Genomic DNA, 25,795 nt, shown 5'->3' on the forward strand with positions numbered 1-25,795 from the left:
CACTGTGGGATGTTGAGCAAGTCCCTTAACCCCGAACTGCTCCCCAGCTCCTCAGGGATGGGCTAAATGCAGAGGAGGAATTCCATTAATGTAGTAACATTACATGGCCAATTAAAGGCGAAAGCCCCGATCTTTAATATATATATATATATAATTTAATTTGAACACTTTTTTTCTTTGTTGAATTATTTTCTTTTGAATTAGACGTTTTCTTTTTTGCCTGAATGATAAAGACACAAGTGTACAAATTATAATATGGCCCAAATACAAAAACGTTTACTTCATTAGAAAAAAAAAAAACCTGTTTAAATGCAATTTTTTATTTGATTGAAAATGTTTTATTTTCTTATTGAAGTTATTTTTATTTAATTGATTTTTTTTTTTTTATTATTATTATTATTTTTATTATTGAATAATGAAGACACAAATCTACCTCCATACTTTACTGGTTCCGTGAACGCACCACGCCGCTATCTTGGAATTCAGCGTCCGTCTTGAGTTTGCTCTAATACGCATGCGCAGTAAGCCCTGGAAGCGATGGCGAAATTCCAGTCTTTTCTGCGAGGAACCCTGTCAGATGGAAACTTTTCGCGATAAAATTGGCCGCTAGACGGACACTGTCGACACGAAAGGCTCGTCACTGCTCACTTTGAGCTGCCTGAGAGGTAGTTTAGAGCCCCGCCGGCCTCACAACAACAGCAAAGGAAAGCACATCATCTTTGGCTAACTACTAGCATAGTAGCTTCGAGGTAGCTAACGGTAGCATGCCACAAATTGCCTGGACGTGTGTTTTTTTGTTGAGGTAGAAAGCGAGTTATCATCTCCAGGTGGTGCTGGAGGAGAAGTCGTTGGAGTTTTGGAGACGATAAAGGTTTTTTAAAGACGAGCTAAAAGAGGAGACATCACTGCATTGGTCCAGACTGCTGTGATAACTGAGTGAGTAACGTTACTTGTTACCTGTTGTAATCCATACATCCAGAATAAAAAGCACACAAACACACAGTCTGGAGGACTGGTAACTGTAGTTAGATAACGAACAGCCATGATGATGATATAACGCTGAGCATACACACCTGTAGCCTGAGCAAACAATAGTTTAGTCTACCTCAGCTTTGACATACAAAAGGAACACATCATCATACACCTTTATGTCGTTTTTACAAGTTAAAACCTTGTTTATCAAATAAACTACATTGAAAAAAATCTTGAATTTAGCTATGTATACATCTATATATAAATTAAATTCCTGAAAACAAATGTTTTCCGAGCATTAAAAAAATGGTTTAAGTAGTATATCATCATACACTTTTGTCGTTTTTACAAGTTAAAACCTTGTTTTTAAAAATAAGCTACATTGATAAAGTCTTGACCTAACTGTGTACAAATTAAAATTAATGTTCAAATCTCTAAAATCCAAAAGTTTCTAAATATTACAAAGTATTTTAAGGAACACATCATCATATACGTTATGTCATTTTTACAAGTTAAAATATACTAAAAAATAAAGAGAACAGACATACAACAACAAAATACACAAAATGACACCAAAAAACACACACACACACACACACACACTAAGAAAGAAAAATCCTATTACCAGCAACAGACAAATCGGCAACAAAGACTCACTAAATGAGATAAAAATACACAAGATCACTTCAAAATACACAAAAATAACAGAAACATACAAAACGACATAAGAAACAACACCAAAAACACACACACACACATACACAGAAAGAATAATTTAAATAACAACAACACAAACGACAACAAAAACACACAAAAGAGAAGAAAAATGTACTGAATAATAAAAAGTACAGACAAATAACAACAAAATACATAAACTGATGATAGAAATGATCTTGATTAGAACACGAACTGAAAAAATACAACCGTAAGTGATAAAAACTATAGAAATAAAACTATTCAGAAGGCACTAAATACTGTTTCTTTCCACTTATTTACAAAATGACATTCTTTAAAATGTTATTGTGATGTATAGTTATTTTTTCACAGAATTCTGAGTAAAATGTTGTCGTTGGACAAATGGGGGACTTGAGCCCAACAAGTTTGAGAACCACTGGTTTAATGAACACATCATCATACACTTTTATGTCATTTTTACAAGTTAAAACCTTGATTATCAAATAAACTAAAGTCCTAAAGTTTTAACTGTGTACAAAATTAAATTCTATTGAAATCTCTGAATTATAATGTTTTCCAAACAGTAAAAAAAAAATGGTTTAAGGAACACATCATCATCATCATACACCTTTATGTCATTTTTACAAGTTAAAACCTTGTTTATCAAATAAACTAAAGTGCTGAAGTCTTTGTTTCATGGCAACCATTCTTTGTGATGACATGCTGTAAATCTTTTAATAAAATAATAGTATTTTCTTCTGTCAGCCAGATGTTTCCAGTGTGTTTCAAAGTGGTGAGGTTATTCCTCTGCCACGCCTTCTGTCCATGATTCTGGTGATTTCTAATTAGATTTCTAATGTTGAATTATGTTTGATTGTATTAAAAGCATAAGAAATGATATTTTAAGTGTCAAACGGCAGCCATGTAAAATGTTTTATTGTTTAACATGGATTAGTTTGTAATTCTTTAACTTGTGATCAAATGTATGATCTCTTCTTTAATGTTCTAAGGCAAAAAAAAAAAAATGTCATCACGTCAGAAGTTTAAGGGATGTTAAAATGTCACAAATGATAATCAGTTGATACCAGTTGTACATTAGAAAATAATAACTATATTGAGCGTGTGATTTCAGCAATCCTATCATTTTATTACATATTTTATTACCTGCTAAACTGTGCCATGTGCATCTCATAATCTTTATTAAATCTATGACGACAGTGAGGAGGTTTTGTCAGGTGATAATCTGTAATAAAATCAGTTTTTGGAGCATTTTGTCATCTCAGAGATTCAGTTATTGATTATTATTATTATTGTAATAGAAATGTTAATGTGCTAAACCTGTGTTTGTCAGCTCTTCCACACTTTGCTCACACGTAATTCATTGACCATCGGAGTGTAAACTGACTTTGCTGTTTAAGCTGATAGGAGGAGGGGCTAAAGCAAACAGATAAGCCAGATCACAGTCTGGTTTAGGGACGCATGCGCTTTACTGTGTTATTAGTCTCAAGGGCACATGTTGTTTTCCTTCCAGACTGTTGTGGTGTTTAAAAATTATACACGTTACTTAATTTTCTATAAATGATTTTACTTAAAAAAAAAAAGGAAAATTGCTTTTATTCATGAGTTTCTGTTGCTGCCAACGTCAATTTTTGCTTCATTACAAGAAGAAGAAGAAACTTACTGTATGTCTGGTATAATATTTAACTCTATTCGTGTTTGGCAAACAGTTTAATACCTGTCACCGAAAAGTAAACTGTTTGTGGATCACCTCCACCGTCTCATGTTGCCGTAGTAATAAATAAACATGAATTTTATCTTCACTCTTATTACAGTTAGGGATTCACCAACACTACTTTTTCCCAAACCGATACAATACTGATACTTGGGTATTAGGGATGTCCCGGTACAACTTTTTCACTTCTGATAAGATACCGATATTGCAGCCTTTGCGTATTGGTCGATAATGATATTGATACGATGTGATATCAACACAGATCATACATGCTTTTATGACTTATTTTGTAGTGTGGAATGTTAGAAAAGGCTTCAGAGAACAATAGTCAGCAACAGTAGATAGAAAAACAATTGGTTACATAAATGTTAACCTTCAGCACAATATCTACAGTATTCTACAATTGAATAAATCTCATATAATATATATATATTGGCAATTTTAGATGCAGTCCGATGAAATTCGATATTCGTTTTCTGGCTGATATCAGACCGATAATCAATATCGGATCGGGACACCACTATTGGGTATAAACGCCACTCACTTGGTTGTTGTTGTTCATGGTGCGTACACTAGTTAAAATCACTGCTCCTCTGTTATTCATGAAAGGATTGGGCTGAAATTTGGTAGCTATAATCTATGGATGTGTACGCATTGACGCTCGGAGGCCGATTTTTAATATGGGACCCCAAAAGAAAAAAAAAGTCAATTTCTCATTTATTAGTGAGTCAAATATTACGACAGTTGGTGGTATCGAACCATTGCCACATACCAATATATAAACGGGGATCATTACCCCGTACGTGTCACGCAGGCACCAAGGGGCCCCATTTTTTCAAATGATTGCTCCTCCATTAATTCTTGTTAGATAGTTAGTTTGGTATGAATACTGTATGTATGAACATACAGTATTCACGCTCTGAGCCTTTTTTTTTAAACCACCCCCCATTTCCGGTCATTTCCAAATTCATGGGAAAGATCGTGTGATGTCATTTCAAAGGTAATTCAACGTAGATTAAGATTATGCTTCGCACAATTCCATTAGGCTCCCGGGGGCCCACCCCCCTATTTTCAGCAATTTCCATTAAAGTCGTTTTCTCATTTATTTGGCCCGGCCGTAGTTCATCTGAACTTGTTAGGACAGATTCTATTTCTTTCTCTGTTTGTAACAACAAATGTTTATGTATGAGATGAAACTAATGCTTAAAAAATGACAAACTGGCACATTATCATTATACGTTTTCTGACCCACTTGCGCCTTAATGTAATCAATATACATTTTTCTTTAATAATGGTTTTCTTTTTTAATTTTATTTAGTTTCCGCACAGGACTTGAGAACCAATATTTTCTGAAAAAAAACTGATCAAAAATTAATAAAATATTTCATAAAAAATGATTTTTAAAAATGTGTGAAACGTGGAATTTGAGAAAGGAAAAAAAGATTTTATAAACGCCACACTTGCACTCAATAGTTTCCACATTATATTTCCATGCACATTGGCTATGTTCACATGAGAGCTTTATTCCCCTTTAATTCAAAATAAATAAAAAAATAAATCCTCTTTAAAATGTCCTTGTAAACATCTAATTCCGAAAGAAAATGGGCATTCCGAATGAAATTTAAATCCGAAGTAGGTGGCTGGTTTTTGTAATTTTAATTTAATGAATAAATCCCCAATCTTGTATACGTTCATTCCACTTTAAATTAAATTCCAGCCTTTCTGCGCATGCTCGTCCTGTCGCTTATTATGTGGTCTTTTATGTTGTTGCCGAAAATGAAGGGTTTGTTTTGTGTTTTTTCGCTAGACGTGAATACGTCACGTTCGTCCAATCAGAACCCTTCCCAACCCACAGACCTAAAACGGAATTGAATAAAGGAGATTGAACGTGTTTTCCATGTAAACCTCAATTCTGAATTACTATTTCCATGTAAACATGTAGCGGAATACTTCAATTCCAAATTAAAAAAATATCACCATGGCCATTGAAGCTGGGATTAAAAGAGAGAAAGCGAATTAAAACCATCCTAAACTTACACCAAATATTATCTTTTTGTAATCATTCAACATTAGAATCCTGTGACATAGAGGTTTCAAATATTTGAGATTGTTCATGTTGGTAATACAATTACCAAGGTTTCAAGTGAGTATTTTTCTTGTGCGTTTCCATTAAACAATGTGCGTTGTTGCAGCTGTAAACCTTCAGTGGTGTGAATGAGGGAGACATGGCCGACCACACACCACCTCTGGAGTCTGGCCAACTTCTCAGCCCTGAACTTCCCATCCTGACCTCTCCACCACCTTCGACCATGGTGAACGGGGAGGGTCCTCAGCAGGTAACACATGTCGCTCTCCTGTTAGTCACACGCTGATTTCACTCTGTTTGGTCTACACTGAATGAGAGTCTGTACCGTTGTACCATAGCAATTACAGGCTTAGTGGGAAGTTATGCTTGTGGCTGGATTTCTTTGTTGTAGCTTTTGAGCGTGATTTGACTTCACATAGCCACGCCCACTACTGTTTAGAACATTAGTTCTCAACTGGGAGGTAGACACCAGATACCTTCAAGAAACTAGGAATATTTTTTAAACAATTTCAGCCCATTTTTGCTTATTTTTACCCTTTTTCTGCAACTACACCAAACTTGTCATTTCCTTACTTTTTCTTGCCATATTTTTGCTTTTTTTTAAATACACTTTTGTTACATTACTCCCATTTCTGCCACTTCTCCATCAAATTTCAATGCCTTTTATGCACATTTTTTCCACTTTCAAGACATTTCTTGCACTTATAAACCCTTTCCACCACTTTTCCACCTATTGTCGCAAATATTGACTCATTATTGTCACTTTTAACCTTCTTACACCATATTTCATGCTTATTTTTTGTCAATTTAACCAAATTCACGATTTTTCATGCTCATTATTTGCCACTTTAAATTAATTGTTCCTACTTTTTAAACTGCATCTCCCCAAACCGCATAATTTCTGCCACTTTTAAGCCAATATTGACACTTTTGAACCCTTTTCACCAGTTTTTAAAAATCACATTTCACCAGCTTTTCCAACCTTTTTACCAATTTTCTGCAACTACCCCAAACTTGTCATATTTGAATCTGTTTTCATAACTTTTTATGCCATGTTTTTGGTCCTTTTAATGCATTAATGCTACATTACTCCCATTAGTGCCACTTTTCCATCAAATTTCAATGGTTTTTTTTGGCCCATGTTTTCACCTTTCAAGACATTTTAAACACTTAAAAACCCTTTCCACCGCTTTTCCCACCTAATGTTGCATTATGTTGACCCATTTTTGTCACTTTTAACCTCTTCTCATTGTATTAATTTTGAATCGATTAAAAAAAAGAATTATATATATATATATATATATATATATATATATGTTTTTTTTGTACTTTATTTTCCTCATACTTTTCAGGTCAGTGTGTTCAATGACAGAGCACATATGCAATATGTTTGCACAGGCATTTTATTTTCATATGATCTGTTCAGATCAGTGTTCAAACTGACGGATACATTTTTACTTATTTTTGTGCATTGTCAGTAACTCAGGGTACTTTATCCTTTATGTTCTCACTTACAGTAGTTACATTGCTTTCAATGTGTTGCAATGGATACTTTTTGACTTTATTTTAGATGCCAGTGTGTAACACTGCATTTTCTTTTTCTCAGTGAAAATGTGCAAAAACATTAATAATTAATAAATAGTTTGTTTTGAGGCAAATACTGTTGACTCAATTTGTCCTCTGAATGATCAATATATTCTGATGAACATAAACAGCAACTTGATTTTTCATCGCTACGTTTAATTTTGATATTAACTGGGTAGACTATTGCAATATATCGTATTATTGTATCATGACACGTATCGTAATGCAACATCCTTGCCAATACTCACCCCTACCCAAAACACACATTTCTGCCACTTTAAAGCCAATATTAACACTTTGAACTCTTTTTTTTTTTTTTTTAACCACTTTTTCTGTCTTTTCTTTGTCCACTCTAATTTGCTTTTAACCAATTTCTGTGGTTTTTAAAATCCCATTTCAACACCTTTTTCACCATTTTTGGTCACTTTTAACTTATTTATTTTTTATTAAAAGAATGACCGTAAACTATGGCACTACACAAATAACAGTAAACTTTATGGATAACAGTAGATTTTATTCAGATTAATAAATAAATGTGGTTACCACAGATTCATAGAACAATGGACCATCATTTTTCTGACTTTATAGATAAATTCAGACATAAACAAAATCAGTATGATTAAAACATGTCGGACAGCTCACTGCAATTATCACCTAATTAAAGGTGCAGTCCGTGACTCTCCGATCCCTCTCTCCCCCTCCCTCCCCGCTGCTGTCTTGCCCTGCCTCCAAACTTTCCAAAGTCCCTCCTTCAGAGGAGCTAACAAGCAAACGTTAGTCCGACAGCAACATCACAGTAATATAACATGCTCTGTTAAAAGCATATTACTGCAGCGCTTCTCTCTCTCAATGTGCACACACTAAACCAACCTAGCAGCAACAGCAGCAACAACAACACAGTGTCACTTACAGCAGACACACGGAGGCTGCTGCGCGCACACAAACAACACATGCACTACAGAGTTCTAGTGTAACAATTACAAATCAAACATAATGTAAATCAAGTAGCAGTAATGACCTTTCAAGCGGAAAAGTCACCAATTCGATCTTGTACTCCTCCAGACCATACACTATAAAAAAGACGGTGCTCCAGCCCGGGAATGGGGCGGGGCCTGTGAGCAACAGCTGTCAGACAGTCCATCAAACACAATCCTGGCTCTGATTGGTTCTTTTTGCTCGGTCGCGGTGCATTCTGGCAATCTGCCAAAGGCTGCAGGAGCAGCAGAGGGCGGGACTCATGTGCCTGTTTTTTTTACACAAACTACTAGTTTGATATAAAGCTGTCCTTACATAGTGACAGCTTTAGCAAATATGACAAAAATACACTTTTATAAGAGTTGCAGACTGCACCTTTAAGTTGTGAGCTGGAAGCAATGGTGATTTGATTGGTGCAGCACAGCAGGGAAGCATTAATGTGGCTTTAGACTGGGGCAGTGCTGTCCAGCTGTGCCTTTTTGTGCTGCGCTCTAATAAACTTGTCAAGTCTATTACACCCAGCAGATGTTTATTTTAATCATTGTTTGCCAGTAAAGAATTTCCTATTGATGTGTTTTTAATTTAGTTGAATTCTATTCACTTTAAATAGTTTAAACAAAGTAATACTTAGGACAGTATCATTTAATCTTCCCTCTTGTCTGGAGGCTAGTGTGAGATGCAAGAAAAAAAACCTCCTGATGGTTGGGATTAAAAACAGTTGTAATGAGCAGAACAGAAAATGTTCTCTTCACTACTTCATGTAAAAATAAATGAATGAAATCAAAAGCAACAGGTACTTGTGACCAAAACCACACCTGTTATGGTTTAGCAGCATTTCTATGAATTCTTTTTAATTGTGTTCATTTCCTTTAACATTTTCCATCTCATTTTTTATCCAACAGAGAGATTGACTTAAATCAGTTCAATTTGCACAGGTTTCCCCTCAATTTTCTGTCTTTAAGTTACAAAAATGGGCCATTTCCTTGTGTGGTTTGTCCTGATAAGACTTAATATTAGCAGTGACCTTCTTTCCACTGTGGAAAATACCTAACCTGGATCAGGCTTTGTTCATAAAGAGATCAGATTTTACTGGTTGTGTTGGTCTGGAAGGGGTTTGTTTAATGTTCACATGGAATTCAGTTACCTTATCGCTTCTCACCATGTTTATTCCAATGTCTGAACACAGCGTTTTATGACAGTTTAATAAGAACAATGCCACTGTTGCCTTGTGGCTCGTATCACTATCTCTTTGTTAAAGCGATTAATCCGGAGGATGAAAAGAGAGAGAGTTGAAAAGCCACGCCTCTACTTTGGTGCACGCTCATCTCATTTTTGATCATCTTTAACACACCAACACCCATGTAGTATTGTTTTTCACTAACAAAACACTTATGGTAGTTTGAACAAAACATGTTTATTATCTGTCCATGAGAAATGTCGCCTCCACCTTTGAAAATCAGCTCCAAGATAAAGTATGTTGCTGTCACAAAGACGTTTATCCAAGATCGGGAATAATTTCCCGATCTTGTATACTGTCATTCCGCTTTAAATTAGTTCTGGTCGTTCTGCGCATGCTCGTGAAATCACGATGACGCGCTGGTGATGACATTATCCAAGATGGCTGCCTGAAGCAAGCATTGGACTCGAGCCGAGACTATTTATTTACTTAGAGCCTTAGAGGACATGGATATAATGAAAAGAGTGGCTGGATGGAAGAATAAACATGCGGACATTCACATACATATTACACGCATGTTTCAACATGCATGTTTCTACACGCAGACATTTTTTCCGGTAGATGTGAATACGTCATGTTCGTCCCCTGTCCATTCAGAACCCTTCCCAACCCCAGACCTAAAGCGGAATTGAATAGAGGCGTATAAACGCATTTCCATGTAAACTTCAGTTCGTAATTACTATTTCCATGTAAACACGAAGCGGAACACTTTAATTCCATCCATCCATCGTCAGTCCCGCTTGTTCCTGTTTTTCAGGGTCGCGGGGACCTGCCGGTCCCCATCTCTGGCTCACACTTTAATTCCGAATTATTTAATTCTGAATAATTAATTTTAACTTAAAAAACATCATGTAACTGTTGAACTTTGTCTATGAACGACAGCAAAAAAATTGGTTCTGTAGGCTGAACAAAGGGATTTGTAGAAAAGAGAAATTGCTCGGTCTTTCTTTTGACCATCTGTGACTATCTTTAAACCACTATTTTGTATCGAATGTAGAGATTTTCAAATGCTTTTCTTTGAGTTGTGATGTGAATAACATTGAACTGACTGACCTTTAGTTGGAGAAGGTGGAAGGTCTTGTCATTCTTTGTTCTTGGGATTTTCTGCTTTGGTCTTAGCTGTGTAATGTTGCCATTATCTGAAATGATTCCTTTTATTGTTTTCTGTTAAGGTTTTCATGCTAGTCGTGTAAGTGTTTTATGTTCCTTTTATAATAGAGTTGTCTTATTTTCTAACCTAAAGGATTAGTTTCACCCCTTGATATAAACATCCTGTTGTGAAACCTTTTCAGACTGTTTGGATGCTTTCAGAAATTACCAAGAAAGAATCGTGATGGGTTCCTACCACATGACATCTGATTTCAGCTGCTTTTATCATTTTTCTAGCCAAGAAACTACCAAGAACCAGCCACTTTACTTCGGTAAAAGGTGCTGAACATGAATTTCTTTTTCTCAGATAAATTCTGTGTGGCCACATGGATCAATAAATCAAACATTATTTGCTAGGGGAAATAATGAGATGTAAAAGGTTTAGTTTTTCATGTTGTATTGTGGGATACTGATGCCTTGAAGGGTTTTCACTTCATTCTGATATCACAGGGAATACAGGGAACAATCTAGAAACAGAATAGTGTCACAGAAATCACTGTCTGGTGGAGAAACACAAGATAGCACGGTAAGAATGAAGGACACATCCCGCAATGCAAGAAAATGTCAACGAACGAACATAGTTTTCACGGTTCAAATGAAAGCAGCAATTTCAACCTTTTACTTCTTTTTTTGAGCAAATGATCTTTTATTTATTATTTGTACAATCACTATTTTTTATATATATATATATAAAAAAGACAAACCCATTTAGACTATACAGACTATTTTGCCAGGTATTTACCAGTGAATAAACCAATTTACCTATTTAAAATCATAGTCCTAAACGAGGAAAAAAGATCATTTTTAAGTCAGGGTACTTCTCGAACATTTAAAAAAAATTATTTAATCAGTTTAGCGAACTTGTTCCAAGTACAATTAACATCAAACATGCCAAAAAGTGGATAGTTGACCAAATATTTTTTATAGGACTTTGCTAGTATTGGAGATGATGTTTTTGCAGGAGAGAAATTCTGTTTTTTTGGCTGCATTTTAACATGTTATAATGTACATTAACAGTTATATACTTGGTGAAATGTAAGCTGGTGATAGAAACGCAATGGGTACTGCTGAATCTTTAACACATGAGCTTGTGAATAATTGATATAATGTGCACTGATTGACTTGAAGGTGAATACCTAATGACTTACGGTATTATTTATTGTGCATAGTAAAATAATTTTCTAACATTTTTTGATTTACCAGATTTTGTCCAAACCCAGGTAATATTGAGATTTTGTTGAAGTAGATTTACCAACTCCTGATCGCTTTTCTTTCCAATCCCTTCTATGCAACACACTGGCAGGCGGAGCGTCATCGAATTACTTTAAGTCATCATTGTGCACACAAGCGTATGCCATCTCCTGGGTTAGTTCTCGGCGTGTTTTGACACAACGAAATTTTCCGTGTGTTATTTGGCTCCTCTTTCCGGTTCGCCAGCTGCTATGTCTCATCAACGCACAGTAAACAATTAAGAGGAACAAATAGTGAGAAAGCTGTACTCTGAGTCACCCAGCTCTCGAAAAAACATCAGAGCCAGCAGCCGTGTGCGTAGAACAGACTCTTTCCTCTGGGTAATAAAAGAGCAGTGGCTGGCCACCTGCTTGGCAGCATGTGTGAACTGATCCTCATTCCCTTTGCATTGGACCCACACCTGGGTGCTAATCTTTACTGTGGTGAGAACAAGAGTGAGTTGTTTACCCCTCTGACATTGAATCTTTTAAACTTATGCAGTGTGTCTAAGTTGTGTCCTCACAGCTGTGCTAATCTTTGGCTTTGATCGTCCAAAGATTTGTTTGAAAAGATCATCCCTGTTGAGAATGCACTCAGGACACAAGTTTATGGTTCTCATGTCTCATAGCTGTGTTAAGTTGGCTGTGAGAAGAGCAACCTTTGACTATCTATCTCATTCCACATTGAGTCATCACACCGTTGGTCTATATTGGGGACTGGACATCCGCTAAAATTTTCCATTTCAGAGTTCACCCATTTTAGTGTCATCCCCACGCCAGTTTACACATTTCCATATGCTTCCAATTCAGTGGTTTTCCTTAATTAGTTGTTATATAGCAAACATGCCCAATATGCTTAATGGAGTTAATTGTTGTCATTAATTTCAGATGTATTAGTCATGCACCAAAAACGGCCACAGGTGTTTTTTTTTTTTTTGTTTTCGGCCGAAACAGTTCTCTCACCCGGCCAAAACAGGATGTTGTGATGACGCTAGCAAACACCACGGTCAGCGCGCCCATGTCTGGAAACAGCCTAACATGATTGCGGAGCTTCCGTGTTGTAATACATCTGAGCACTAAAGCCTCCTCTAAGCAGAGGTTGAGACGGAGTGAAAACAAAAGTTCCTAAAAGTGGCTCCAAAAAAATTCAAACTACACACTATCAGCTAGAATTTAGCTTTAGAGTCTGTCGGCGCACGTTTCACAGAGATCCTTGGCACTTTATCGCCACTATACTTGGAAATTATAAAAATTTGAATGATTCTGGGAGAATTGGAAAGTTAGTCCCTAGACCACTTGATACTCGATGCCCAAAACGGTGGGCACACTAGTCATACTCAACCTTCCCACGACAATGCATTGAGTGGAATGTAAAATTGTCCGGGAAACAGCTTCAAGCCAAAAATCGAACATCTTCTTTTCAAAACAAAAGCATCTCTTCTTGTCTTCTATTAGTTTTTGTAAATAGGGCTCTTGTTGTAAAGTTAACTGGAAGTTTTGTCAGTTTACAATGGTGGGTGTCTGACAATCTCCAAAATGTCAGAATGAAATGTTTCTGTGAATTTTATGGATCAAATGAGCACATGATATTCTATTTGGTCACTTTCTTACTTAAAATGTTTTCAGAACATTCAAAGGCGGATATTTAGCCTCAGTGTGCTTTAGGTTTTTGTCGTTGTGGGATCCAAATGCATCTTCAGAAACTTGGAACTATACTTCAGTGGGAACGGTCATCATATTAATCATACTTAGAGTATACAGTAGTCCTTCATTTATCGCGGGGGCTACGTTCTAAAAATAACCCGCAATAGGCGAAATTCGCTGTCGTCAGCTTTATTTTTTTACTATTTTTATGTATGTTTTAAGGCTTTAAAACCACATTTCTCTTTTGTTTAAAAACTCTCAAAGTTCAAAACTTTGTAGATTTTAAAACATAAACCTGTTTTCAAACATACAGCACTTCAGAGTCACACTGCTAGCGATCAGACATTTATGGAAAACGCAATCACTCTTTGTTGACGATGACATCACGTCAACACGGACACCGGTAATGGAGTAGAAGCTGTGTGTGACCACCTGGAGCTGTATAACACGGCCTTTATAACTGAGACCAGACTAGGAAGGTTTTGGCGTGGAGGAGAATCAACGAGGAGGTGGTAGTAGCAGGTAAAAGTCTGTAGCACTGAGCTAGGATAGCATTAGCCGCTAATCACACCGGCTTTTTTCACTGGTAGTTTGTTTGTGAAAGGAGAAAAAGGAGCGCAGTTCCTCGCTTCAGCAGGCAGTGAAACTCACGAGTTGGATGTGTCGCTGGTGGGTGAACGCAACATTAGCCAATCAGGACGCAGAGCACAATGCGCGTTCATACACTGTAAAAAAAAATGCATCCAAAATTGCACTGTAAAAAAATCAGCTAGGCCGCGAAAGGTGAACCGCGCTACAGCGAGGGACTACTGTATAGTAAACAGTATATACTCATTGAGTTTGTAATGTATAATACAGTGTGTCATTTCCAACACAACCATTTCAAGGTGCATTTGACTTTCTCCAAATGCATTTTATCTCAACTGTTTGACTATTTAAGAACCGGTACTCCCAGTTAAGGTGCACTGTCTCAGATTTTGTGCTCAGCAATTGAAACCCGTGATCACCGACTGTGCTCTCCTCACACCGTTTAGAGTAATAACAGAATGTATGACATGTTGCTCTATGAATGGGAGTGATAGTCAGAGAGACAGATAGAGAGAGTGAGAGAGTGGGGGGGTGTAAGGGAGGAGGTACTGTAGCGTAGTCGTATATGTCGGTCCTTGGAAGCTTGTGTGGGTTGTTCAGCCTACTTGCGCCATTGTTGTTGTGGAGAAAAAAAAAGACAGAGGGAAAGGACTCCCTACGCTGTGGACCTATTGCACCTCAGCCGGCTCCACTGTGCTGTGCTGTGACCCCACCCTGATGGAATGCCATTGAAATCAAATACATTGACGAGCACGGCAGAGCTGACACAGTCTGTGAGAGAGGTGAGAGTGGAACTACAGTGTCTAAAGTCAGAATTATTTCTTTTTTAAATATCTTTGAGATCATTCCTGTGAGAGTAGCCAGTGCTGATAAGATTTCAATTGGTTCCTACAAAGGTTTGGTGTGGACGTCGGTGTGGCACATTAGTTGAAGGGGTTGCTGTGGATACTGGTGGCGGGGAAGAAGAAGCCGCACTGGAGCCACAGGCAGGAGTGAAGGAGCCTCCTGCTGCAGACGATGCTGCTGCTGCTGCTTGTGGAGCAGCTGCATCTGAAGCCGATGAAGCAAGCACGCTCCCCCGTGTGAGCGTTTCATCATCATCATCTGCTGCTAAAGTCCCATCCCTTTACTGCCCTCCTCCTCGTACCTTGCCCGAGTCGCTTTGCATTTCGTTCTGCCGGAGATGATCATGGAAGTGGATGGTGTAACCCCGGCCAAATGTGTGAGCATGGCAGGTCATGTGATTTTTCCATGAGGGTGGGGTCAAATGGTGATGTGTCTGGTAAGACACCGGAGCGTCCTTTTCATCTCTGTGACAGAAAGAATAGTGACGTCTGAATGAAAGAAAATAATGCGGGCAACAGTAAGTAGTAGTCATGTCCTTTTGTTTTGCTTTCTCATTCAACAGGAAATATGGGGATTGGAAATGGCAAACACTAATGCGTCCAACTGTGTAGTGCCTAGACTTTAATTCAATTAGCCTCCCCCTGCCCCTGCCCCTCCCACCACCCTCATCATCATCATCATCTCTCACTGCTGACGCTGCCTGTGTGAGCCTGTATGAACATACGAGGCTGTGTGGCAGTCAAAGGGCTCTTTTCCTCTCTCTGCCCGAGCGCATGAAAGGAGGCAGTGTCAGCGATGGAGGTGCTGATGATTTCAGTGAGCCAGAACCAAAGCCTTTTACAGCACGAAGCTAGACTCTGTGATGACTTCCACAAGAGTGAGGTACGATAAACGCTGCCCTCACACAGTGCCTGGCTACCAAAACCTAGCAACTTGAGTTTGGGAATAATTTACTTTTAAGAGTCTGATTTTAAGTAACTTAAGTTACTTAAAATCAGTTGTTTTGGATTTTGTGTTGTTGTTCAATGTAGTTTTATTTAGCTCTGGTTACATTGTGGACATATTCATTTATATTTTTTGGAAGTGCTTTTTGATTGTTTTGTTTTATTTTTGTTGTCATCGCCTTTTTTGTATTGATATAAACATTGTGACTCATTGTGAGTTACCTGCTGTTGCTTTATAACACTGAATTTCAGTGTCCATAAAACCACGGTTATCACACGCACGTGTTTACTTAGTTTAACTGTTGAAAGCTATGGTTCTCCATTTTGCTATAAGAAATATAATGCATTTATAATGACAAATGCATTTATCTGTATGTGTGGGTAACGATGAAGTGTAGCTGTATTTATCTTTTTGTTCATTTGAATAATGAACTTAACTTTGATTGAGTTATATAATTTATGTTTGATAACAGGAGGTGGGACTGTATAGTCGGCATGAATTTTACTTGGTTTTTTTTTGTAGTTTTTCTGTATATCTTTATTATTTAACCAGAAAAAAGCTCTTTCTCTGACTTTACACATACAAACATTAAACATACAAACGTTAACAGCAAACAACCATAAAAACATCATCCACTGAGGAATGATTGTAAAATATCTGCAGCCTGCAGAATCTTTTATCTCTTTTTAAAAGTCTTTCTCACATGCTCAGGCCTGACTCTATTATAATCACATTAACAAGCATTGGAAACTGACAAACACATGCTGATAAATTTAGGAAACTTTATGGTTTTTTTAAAGAATTTTTACTTATTTGCATTTATATTATATTATTTAGGAATTTTACTTGTTTAAATAAAACATCAGGACATTGTTTATTCTAAATTTACACCAATACGTTACAGAAGGATATGCTTTGGCGGTTATTTTTTTATTTTTTGGAATGGGGAATGTTGGTCTCGTCACAACCAAAGGAAGACACAACAGACGCGTTTAAATGACTCATGCAGCCGTTGGCTGATAGGTGGTAAATTAGCACACAAAGATCTGCTTCATCCATGTGTCCAAATGAGAACTTTTTAATGCCTTTTTACATCTTGGCCCGGGGACTACAGATGAAAAATAGCCTTCTGGCTAATTCTGGCTTTTCTTAACCATGTTTGTTCATGGGTTATATGAAATTGCACTGTCCCCTTTCAAATAAACCAATACATACATAGAACTGAATACCAACGTGCTTGATAAATATGATTTTTAATTTTTTTGCTTTGTTAATCTTAAACTAGTGGTTTGGTTTTCCACGTCTGTGTAAATAATTTTCAACTTTAAATGGGTGAGGTTGCTGCAGTGTGGCAGTGTAGTCTGCCATGTTGTTTACATGCCAACAAGCTTTACCGTGTGACCAGTCTATTAGCCACTGTGTTGTAGCTGAGTAATTGTTGCACCTTGCATCACGCCTTTATGCACATACGGATAACTAGGGGTGTCCAATCTGATGACAAGATTCACGATTTGCATGTCACGATTAGTAATGTATATTATTGATAAGGATTTAGCGATTCCGACGCTTTTTCGATTCCTGCTTATCGATTCACTTTTTTATCGATTCCCAAATAGGCTGAAAAACAAGTAGTACAGAAAAGAATCCAACCTGGTTTATTAAAATAAATATAAGGTTTATTAATATAAATCTTTATTATTCACCGCTGAGAATAAACAATACTCAAATGAGTGAAATGAGTCCACAAGTAAAGTGGCTATTGGTTGAGGATAATGAATTAACCTCATTTTTATCATTATCACACAACAGTAAGTTAGTAAGTAAATGTTTTTTACCGTATATAGCACCTTTAATATAGTAAAAACACAGTGCTTCACAAAACAGAATAAACAGTGATTTACATAGATACAATACAAGACTGTCCTTGAAAATAAGGAAAAATAAAATACAAAGTTAACACCAAGTTAATAAAAGAGGTTAATTAAAAGCTTGTTTGTATAAAAGTGTTTTAAGTTGCATTTTAAAGGAGTCTATGGAGTTGGTGCAGCGTAGAGAGTTGTTTAATTGTACCTGCTGTGCTAGTGCTAGCACTGGTGCTGCTAAGTGCGTCAAAGACACGGCATCGCTTGAGTATAATGTTGTGTTTGTGTGGCCAAATGTTTGTACGTTTTGTTTGTGTTACCGCCTTTGGTGCACTAATCCCTCTTGCAGGAATTACAGGTGACGATCCCCGAGGTGTCATCTTTCTTTGTAATGCAGCAGCTCAGCTCACCTCAGCTTGTGTGTGTGTGATGTCATCGCAAATTTGCGAGTGGGGTGCAGTTGTTTACAGTGCAGCCCAGGAAGAATTCCTAGCAGAATTGTGAAGGGTTTTTGTTAGCGATTCCAAATAATTGTTTGACCAAGAACCGGTTCCCAAACAAACGGTTACCAATGCGCATCCCGAGTCACGATACGATATTTCCCGATACTAAAAGGTACGATATGTATTGTGATATCAATAATTACAAATTTCACCTTACCAAGTACAAAATGGTATGAAATAAAAATGAATTTCTTATTTTTAAACTTGCAAAAGCAAGTAAATGGTCACTAACTGTATCAATTAAGTACTAATATAAAAAACAAGTGGTATGTTTTTCAAACTGTCAAATAACTTCTTTAAAAAAAAAAAATCTTAAAGTTCCACAAGCATCTATAAATGTTCCCAGTGTGTTGTTTGAAAATAAAGCGCAATCAACTTTCAAGCATAAATGCATTGACAAGGTCTGATGTGGTTCAATGACATCTAGTGCGTTGCATATGCAATTTAATGTTTTGTTCTTTATAAAAAACATGATTAAAAAATCGATTTGGACATTTTTTGAATGAATACGATAATCGTGCAATATCGCGATATATCGCAGAATCGATTTTCCTTCTTACAGTTGACGGCCTCTGTTTGGTAAGATAACTGAAGAATGTGTTTTTACAGGTGATCCTGGTGCAGGTAAATCCAGGGGAGGCCTTCACTATTCGACGAGAAGATGGCCAATTTCAGTGTATCACAGGTAAGAGTCTCTGCTACTACTTTCACACAAGCCATGTTGTTTCTCATAAATGTGCTGCTGTTGATCAATGTTTAACCTTAACTGCCAACAGAACACAAAGAAGCGTTTCAAAATGTCCCCAAATTCCTTTTCAGTCTTTACGCTTTTCTGCGTCACTTTTTAATTTTCATTTCTGTTTCATCATCTTTCCCTGTTTTAGATTACTATAATTGTTATAAAACTTACCAAATTCATACCAAGCATGAATAGTTGAGTTAATAAGGTGAACTAATGTTTTTAATTTCACATTTTATTTGCTTCAGAGAGTTTATTGGGATAGATGTGGGAAAGCTGCATGGAAATGTGTGTTATGGTCCCAAAACAATATCTGTGAAAACTTTTGATTACTGCTAACTGCCAGTTTTCTTCAGAGACGTCTGCTGATCACTTTGTGTCCTTGACTTCCGCGTAATAATTCTAGGAAGTTCTTTATGTCTTCGATTAGAATAACATATAATTATGTTATTTGAATTATATATATATATATATATATATATATATATATATATATATATATATATATTAATATATATATATATATATATATATATATATATTACTCAAAAAGAAGACAAAAAAGACGCATCTAAGCGATCAGCAGACGCCTCCGAAGAAGACTGGCAGTTGACCGTTGAAACATATCAGGAGATCAAAGTAAATTTTCTGAAAAAAAGTTGTCTGATTTAATAAAACTTTAACATGTTGTTAAAAATAAGAACTTGCTGGAATGATCACCAGTTCAGCTAAACTTGTCTTTGCACGAGTGCTCACAGGACAGTACGATCACCAGATGCGCTGTCACACAGCGTGATATTTTAAATGTTGTTATGGGCGGAACTGGACATCTTTGTCTATCAAACTTTCAGTCACACATTTTCATGTGAAAAATAGTGTGTAAATGCGTAAATGCCAGAATAAAAAAGAAAAACCTAAGAAAAGACTATAAATCAGTAATTGGTTTGACCAGCAAACATCCTTGACTTTTTTTTAAAGAATGTTTTAAGTGACGTGATTAGCAAAAATATCCTGCTTTTTACCCATCATTTTTCTGAACACTGCCTTGTGCATTTAATGTTGCTTGACAAAATCATTCATCGAGACATTAGGTTTGTAGTGAAACCATGAGTCATTTTTCTCTGTCACCTCTTCACGACTCATGGAAAACTGGTAATTGCACCTTCAATCTTACCATTTTAATCTAAAGACATTGTTTCTTTGGAATAACTGAAGTTTTTTTTTTTTTTTTTTAATTGTTCCCGACAATTAAACACGCAACGTGCATTTTTGCGAGAACGACCACAGTCACTGCACAGCTCTCTAATTTCACAGGGCCCAGTTTAAATGAAAGCATTATTCAACCGTTTGAACACAATTAGAGGCTTTTTATACAAGACACGCCACAAATCAATCCTGATTCAGTTTAATCACATTACATACGCCTCAGGAACAGATTCACACGCCAATGTGCACACAAGCTTGTAACCACTGTTTTAGGGTGAAGACTGTTTTATTTTTCTCCTAAATACAGAAATACAACCAAAGAAGAAGACAATAGACACTTTTTTTTATCTTCCACCTACCTGTTTTTAAAGAATGCATTACAGAGTCTCTCTGGACCAGTGAAGATCTGTGAAGTTGTTGAGTCATGTTGAGGGGGTTCTCCAAAGAAGCTGAGTTTTGAGTCACCAATCCCCCCCCAATTTTAGTTCCTGCTGTCTTATCTTATCTTATGTTGTATTGATGCCGAAGCAGTAGTTTTTTTTCCTATCGAACTACTGATGAGTCACATTTAGCTGGCTGAGCATTCGTGTTCACCCGCCCAAGAGTTAAATCACATTTGAGATCCCTGATTTCTAGAAGTGATTCAGAATAAGCTCCTGTTTTATATGAAATAAAGCCATTTTTTGTTTTAGCATAGTGTGCCCCATTTTATCACTTCTATTTCAGTGTGGTTAATCCTTTAGTATTCCATCTTGGTTCTGCACAACCTCTCTAATTTTTTTCAACTGATGAGATTTAGTGAACTTCTCCCTGTTCATTTTATCCTAATTTGATGTAAACGCACTCGTAAAATCAGGGCTGTTTAGTGGTTATAACAGCAAACTGAGGGGTAAGATGTGTTTCACGTTGCTATTTATCCAGATGACAGTAATTCTTCCTCTGCTACTCTGCAATTGTTGGGGATGGCTGTGCAATTTCATCACCGACTACATAGTGTGGATGGAGGGAACAATGTGTACAAAGGTTTTGATGAATTATCGTATCGAGCTCAGAAAGGGTGTGGGAGTTTTTTTTTTTTTTTTTTTTTTTTTTTTTTTTTACAAATCCTCCATCCAGGGTTGGGGTCAATTACAATTACATCTTCAATTATCCATGTTCAATTACGATTACGGTGACAAGCATTACATTAAAAGTCTACAGTATATAGAGAAACATTAGAGATTACATTAAGTCTATATAAATTACTTGATGTCAAGCAACTCAATCGTGCGATCGGAGTCACTGGGCGACCGTGGCTCAGGTGGTAGTAGGTCGTCTTCTGATCGAGAGGTTGGGGGTTCGATCCCAGTACCTGACTATGTGTCGAAGTGTCCTTGGGCAAGACACTGAACCCTAAGTTGCTCCCAGTGGTCGACTAGTGCCTTGCATGGCAGTCCTGTCCCACTGGTGTGTGAATGTGAGAGTGATTGGGTGAATGAGCTGATGTGTAAAGCGCTTTGAGACTGTTTCAGTGTGGTGATAAAGCACTATATAAAATCAAGTCCATTTACCATTTACTGGAAGACGCTCAAAGTTAAACATTTTGAACTAATTGCAATTGCCATGAAAATTGTCAATTATATCTCAACACAAAACTGGGGACCATGTTACAGTTCTATGTAGATTTCTACACATATGTAGTTAACAGTTATTAAAATATATTTCATATCAAGCTTTCCTACATTTTACCATTTAAAAAAATGAATAAATCAAGGGGTACACTGACGCCAAAAAAAACTTAATATTTTCAATGATTTAGAAGCCTAACAAGGTAACCAATAGATTGGAAAGAAATTAGATGATTTATGTATTTTTTTTTTTTCAATTGTATTTTACAGTTGTTTTAGAACTTAACATAAATATGCTAACCCAAGAGGAAGGTTAACTTTGATCAGGTTATTAATTTCAGGCTCAGTTATTGTGATTAATTTGAGGGGTAAAATAATAATAGTAATTTAATTTTAATTGGAAAAAATTCTGGTCACTGTAATCGTAGTTGAAATGTAATTGAACAACAGTAATCGAAAGCGTAATTGTAACTGAAAAATGTAATTGAGCCCAACCCTGCCTCCATTCCTGTGTAAACTTTGCTGTGAACTCAGTTAAAGTGTGAATTTAATTTCATTACACAAAGAAAAATAGTAGTCACATAATTAAAGTTAGTGGCAGAATGAGTCGATAACTTCTAATGCAGGCACTCCATACTGCCAATAGCAGTGGAGCGTGAATTTAACATCAACGTATAGAATGTTGGTTGATGCTTTATTGTACGTACTATAAAGTGCACGTTATAAATATCACTACATTTGATGACAAAGAAATAAAGGAAGTGGGAGAGTGCATGGGCTTTCCTCTGCGTACTTTCCCTTTCCCAATTATGAAGCCGTGTGTTAACCTTCCTTATCGTGAATAAGCATACATAGTTTTTCCATCAGCGGAGGAACGAGGAGCTAAGAGGTGCCACATAGATCAGTATGACTGCTACTAACTGGCCTGTCACAGGGTGCACTCATCTCCCTGTGACGTGAATAGAAGGATGACTCACCGCTCACAGTGCTCGGAGGGAGGAAGGAGCGTGTGTGTGTGCGTGTGTTGCATTCATGTATGCAGCAAGCATAGTCACTTTTGTGTGTATTCACAACAAATCTCCACTAAGTTAATTGTTTTAGGGGTTTTTTTTAAATTATGCATATGCAGATGTCAATGTTTTGGCTCTGATCTGTGGTAATGAGACAAAATGCCATGTCCCACGTGACGGAGCTGAGATGATCTACTTTTAATGTATTTTGATGTGATGTTTCCCACATCAAGTTATGCATATAATCATGTATTTTTAGCAGCTGGATTTGCGTATTTGCTATGTATAGCTGCCTAATAGGCTCACACAATTTCATTTAATGCAATTTATCGACTGCTTCTGTCCTTTTTGGGCTGCTTTCACACTAGCACAGTCCCAGATTCAAGTCCAATGGGGGATAAACTGCAAAACATTGGGATCAGGACCCCATTTTGGGTCACGAGACACTGGGATGGGGTTGCCAGATGCCTTCAAGAAGCTAAGGTTTTTTTTTTTTTTTACCATTTTTCTGTATCTACACCAATCTTGTCATATTTTTGCTTTTTTTTGCTACATTACTCCTATTTCTGCCACTCCTTTATCAAATTTCAAAGCCTTTTCTGCACATTGTTTCCACTTTCAAGACATTTTCAGCTTTTAGAAACCCTTTCCGCCTATTTTTCTGGCTAATGTTAAATAAGTGATGCATTATTGTCACTTTGAACTTCTTTTCACCATATTTCATGCTTATTTTTTCCATTATAGCCCCATTCACTATATGTCATCCTTAGTTTGCCAGTTTTAACTAAATGTTCCAATATGGACCCTTTAAACCCCATTTCACCACCGTTTCCACCATTTTTAGTCCCTTTTAACCCATTTTTTTTTTTGATCAAAACAATGATTTACATCTTGACTATATACTATGGCGCAAATAATAATAAACTTCCTGGATAACAGTGGATATTATTCAGATAAATAAATAAATGTGGTTATCACAGATTCATAGAACAATGGACCATAATTTTGCTGACTTTATGGATGGACCCCAAAAACCTCTCCCCTTTATTCCCCCTCATAGATGGTCCTGTCTCCACACTGTTCTTCAATGTTCATGTCTGTGTTCAACCACCTTCAGCTACAGTGGGGGTCCCCGGCTCTCTGGGACTTTTATTTTGAGAATTGTGGGCTTAACTAGTTTATGGTGTTGGCATTTTTTAGCATTACATTTTCTGGATATCAGATTCCTGTTTAGAAATCAACATTTTAAAACATGGGGCAGTAAAATCAAAGTATACAAGTATTCTTGGCACATGTTCCCACCTGATGAACTGCAGTGACTGATTGTCTACATGGGTGATCAGATCTTTCTCTCTCTCTCTCTTTTCCTTTCTTTTTTAAAACTTACTAAGCTATTAGTGATTCACTATCACCGAGGATGATTCAGTCAATGGTTGATTTCATAAAGCACTGTCTGATTTCGCTGAGGTCATTGAGTCTAGTAAGAGACGGGCCTTCTTCATAAAGGTTAAGGCTGCCATTCATGCGTCAGGCATTCATCTCCACATTTCTTGTCTCAGTTACGATAATTGGCAGCTGGTTTGGTTGTGTCGTTTTTCTTGTCATGTCTGTGGAATACTTCATCTCTTGAGTTATTGCGTCCTGGATGTGCTTAGTGTTTTTTTGTTTTTATTTGTCCTTTGTGTCCCTATTTCTCTTCTCTGTGGCAATGGCACAAATAATAACATGTCCCAGTCCTAAGATGAGATGCGGTTTTGCATTTCTTGGTTGTAGTTCAGACGTCATTGGTGTGTGTGAACTTTAGTTCCCCTTTAATTCACAATAAAAAATAATCTTGTAAACACCTAATTCCGAATGAATTTTGCCATTCCAAATTAAACTTAAATCCAAAATAGGTGGCTGGTTTATTCTGGTTTTTAATTCTGATTTGAATAATTCCTCAGTCTTGAAAGGTTTAATTCCGCCTTAAATTAATTCTGGTTGTTTTGCGCATACTCGTTCTGTTGCGATGACGTTCTGGTGGTGACATAATCCAAGATGGCCACCCGAAGCAAGTGTTGGTCTTGAGTCGAGACTATTTATTTAATAAGACGTGGATATAATGAAAATAGTGGGTGGACTGTTTCAAAACTACAATCAAAATAAAAGTGAAAATAGTTCTTATGTGGTCTACTTTGTTGTAGCCAAAAAGAAAAGGTTTGTTTTGTGTTTTTTTTTATTTTTTTACAGTAGACGTTAATATGTCATGTTCGCCTCCGTCCAAATGTTTTTCATGTAAACCTCAATTCGGAATTACTATTTCCATGTAAACACGAAGCAGAATAATTTAATTCTGGGTTATTGAATTCTAAATAATTAATTCAGAATTTAAAAAACATCATGTAACCGTGGCCATTGTGACTATAAACGTAAAAGCACTTTAATACTTGATGTGTACTAACTATACTACACAAGCACTGTACATTTAGATCTCCTCATCCTGTATTTTACCTCCTGTTTGCTAAGTTCTACTTACCAGTCTGTCCATGTCATATCTCAAACCCAGTTGAAATCCAAAGGTGATGAAGCCTTCGCAGTTGTTGGTCCTAAACTGTTCAATAGTTTGCCTTCTACCATTAGATTATCACCATCCACTGACACATTCAAATCCCGCATAAAAACAAATCTCTTCTCTCTATCCTGAAACTCTCACTAAAGATACCCCTGTCATCACGTTTTAGCTCAGGGGTGTCAAACTCATTTTAGTTCATGGGTCAAATACAGACCAGTTTAAACTTGGGTGGACCACAGATTATATGCGGTAAAACGAGCAAATTTCCTCGATTTTCGGTAAGCGGAAAGGAGAGAGACTGCTGTGTTAGTGTGCAGAAAGCAGGAGCTGCTGCTGCCGCTGTGCTCCCGCAGCAATGTGCACACACTTTTCCGACTCAAAAGCACTGCATGTTGTTTGATTGCATCATTGCGTCACACGCTACTATTCGGCCTTGCTTTTAACTCACGAAACCGAAGGCTGAATGTTGCTTTTTTTTTTGCAATAATCGGCCGAATATATTTGGTAGCCGAATATTCAGTGCATCCAGTATTTGGAGGTCCTGATGAATCTCCAAATGAATTAGTTGGTGATTTACAGAATGAGCTATATTTTCACTGGCATTTTTACTTTCTCCTGCGGGCCGAATTAAGAGCTATAAAGGGTTTGATTTGGC

At 36.9% G+C, this 25,795-nt stretch overlaps 1 protein-coding gene across 3 annotated transcripts in view; it reads left to right on the forward strand.

The window, feature by feature from the left end:
- The first annotated feature begins 520 nt into the window (after positions 1–520).
- Positions 521–25,795, forward strand: part of fndc3a (fibronectin type III domain containing 3A) — a 61,543-nt gene continuing 36,268 nt past the window's right edge. The window contains exons 1-3 of one of the 3 annotated variants that reach the window (XM_028464463.1): positions 521–936; positions 5,572–5,715; positions 18,637–18,712. In XM_028464463.1, the coding sequence (XP_028320264.1) occupies positions 5,605–5,715; positions 18,637–18,712 (187 nt within the window). In that variant the 5' untranslated portion in view covers positions 521–936; positions 5,572–5,604. Of the gene's footprint in view, positions 937–5,571; positions 5,716–14,512; positions 14,654–14,767; positions 15,235–15,389; positions 15,600–18,636; positions 18,713–25,795 lie in introns of those variants that run through there. The other 2 variants (XM_028464465.1, XM_028464464.1) reach the window with 2 other exon arrangements.

Source organism: Gouania willdenowi, chromosome 13, assembly GCF_900634775.1.
Source record: "Gouania willdenowi chromosome 13, fGouWil2.1, whole genome shotgun sequence".
Classification (NCBI taxonomy): Eukaryota; Metazoa; Chordata; class Actinopteri; order Blenniiformes; family Gobiesocidae; genus Gouania; species Gouania willdenowi.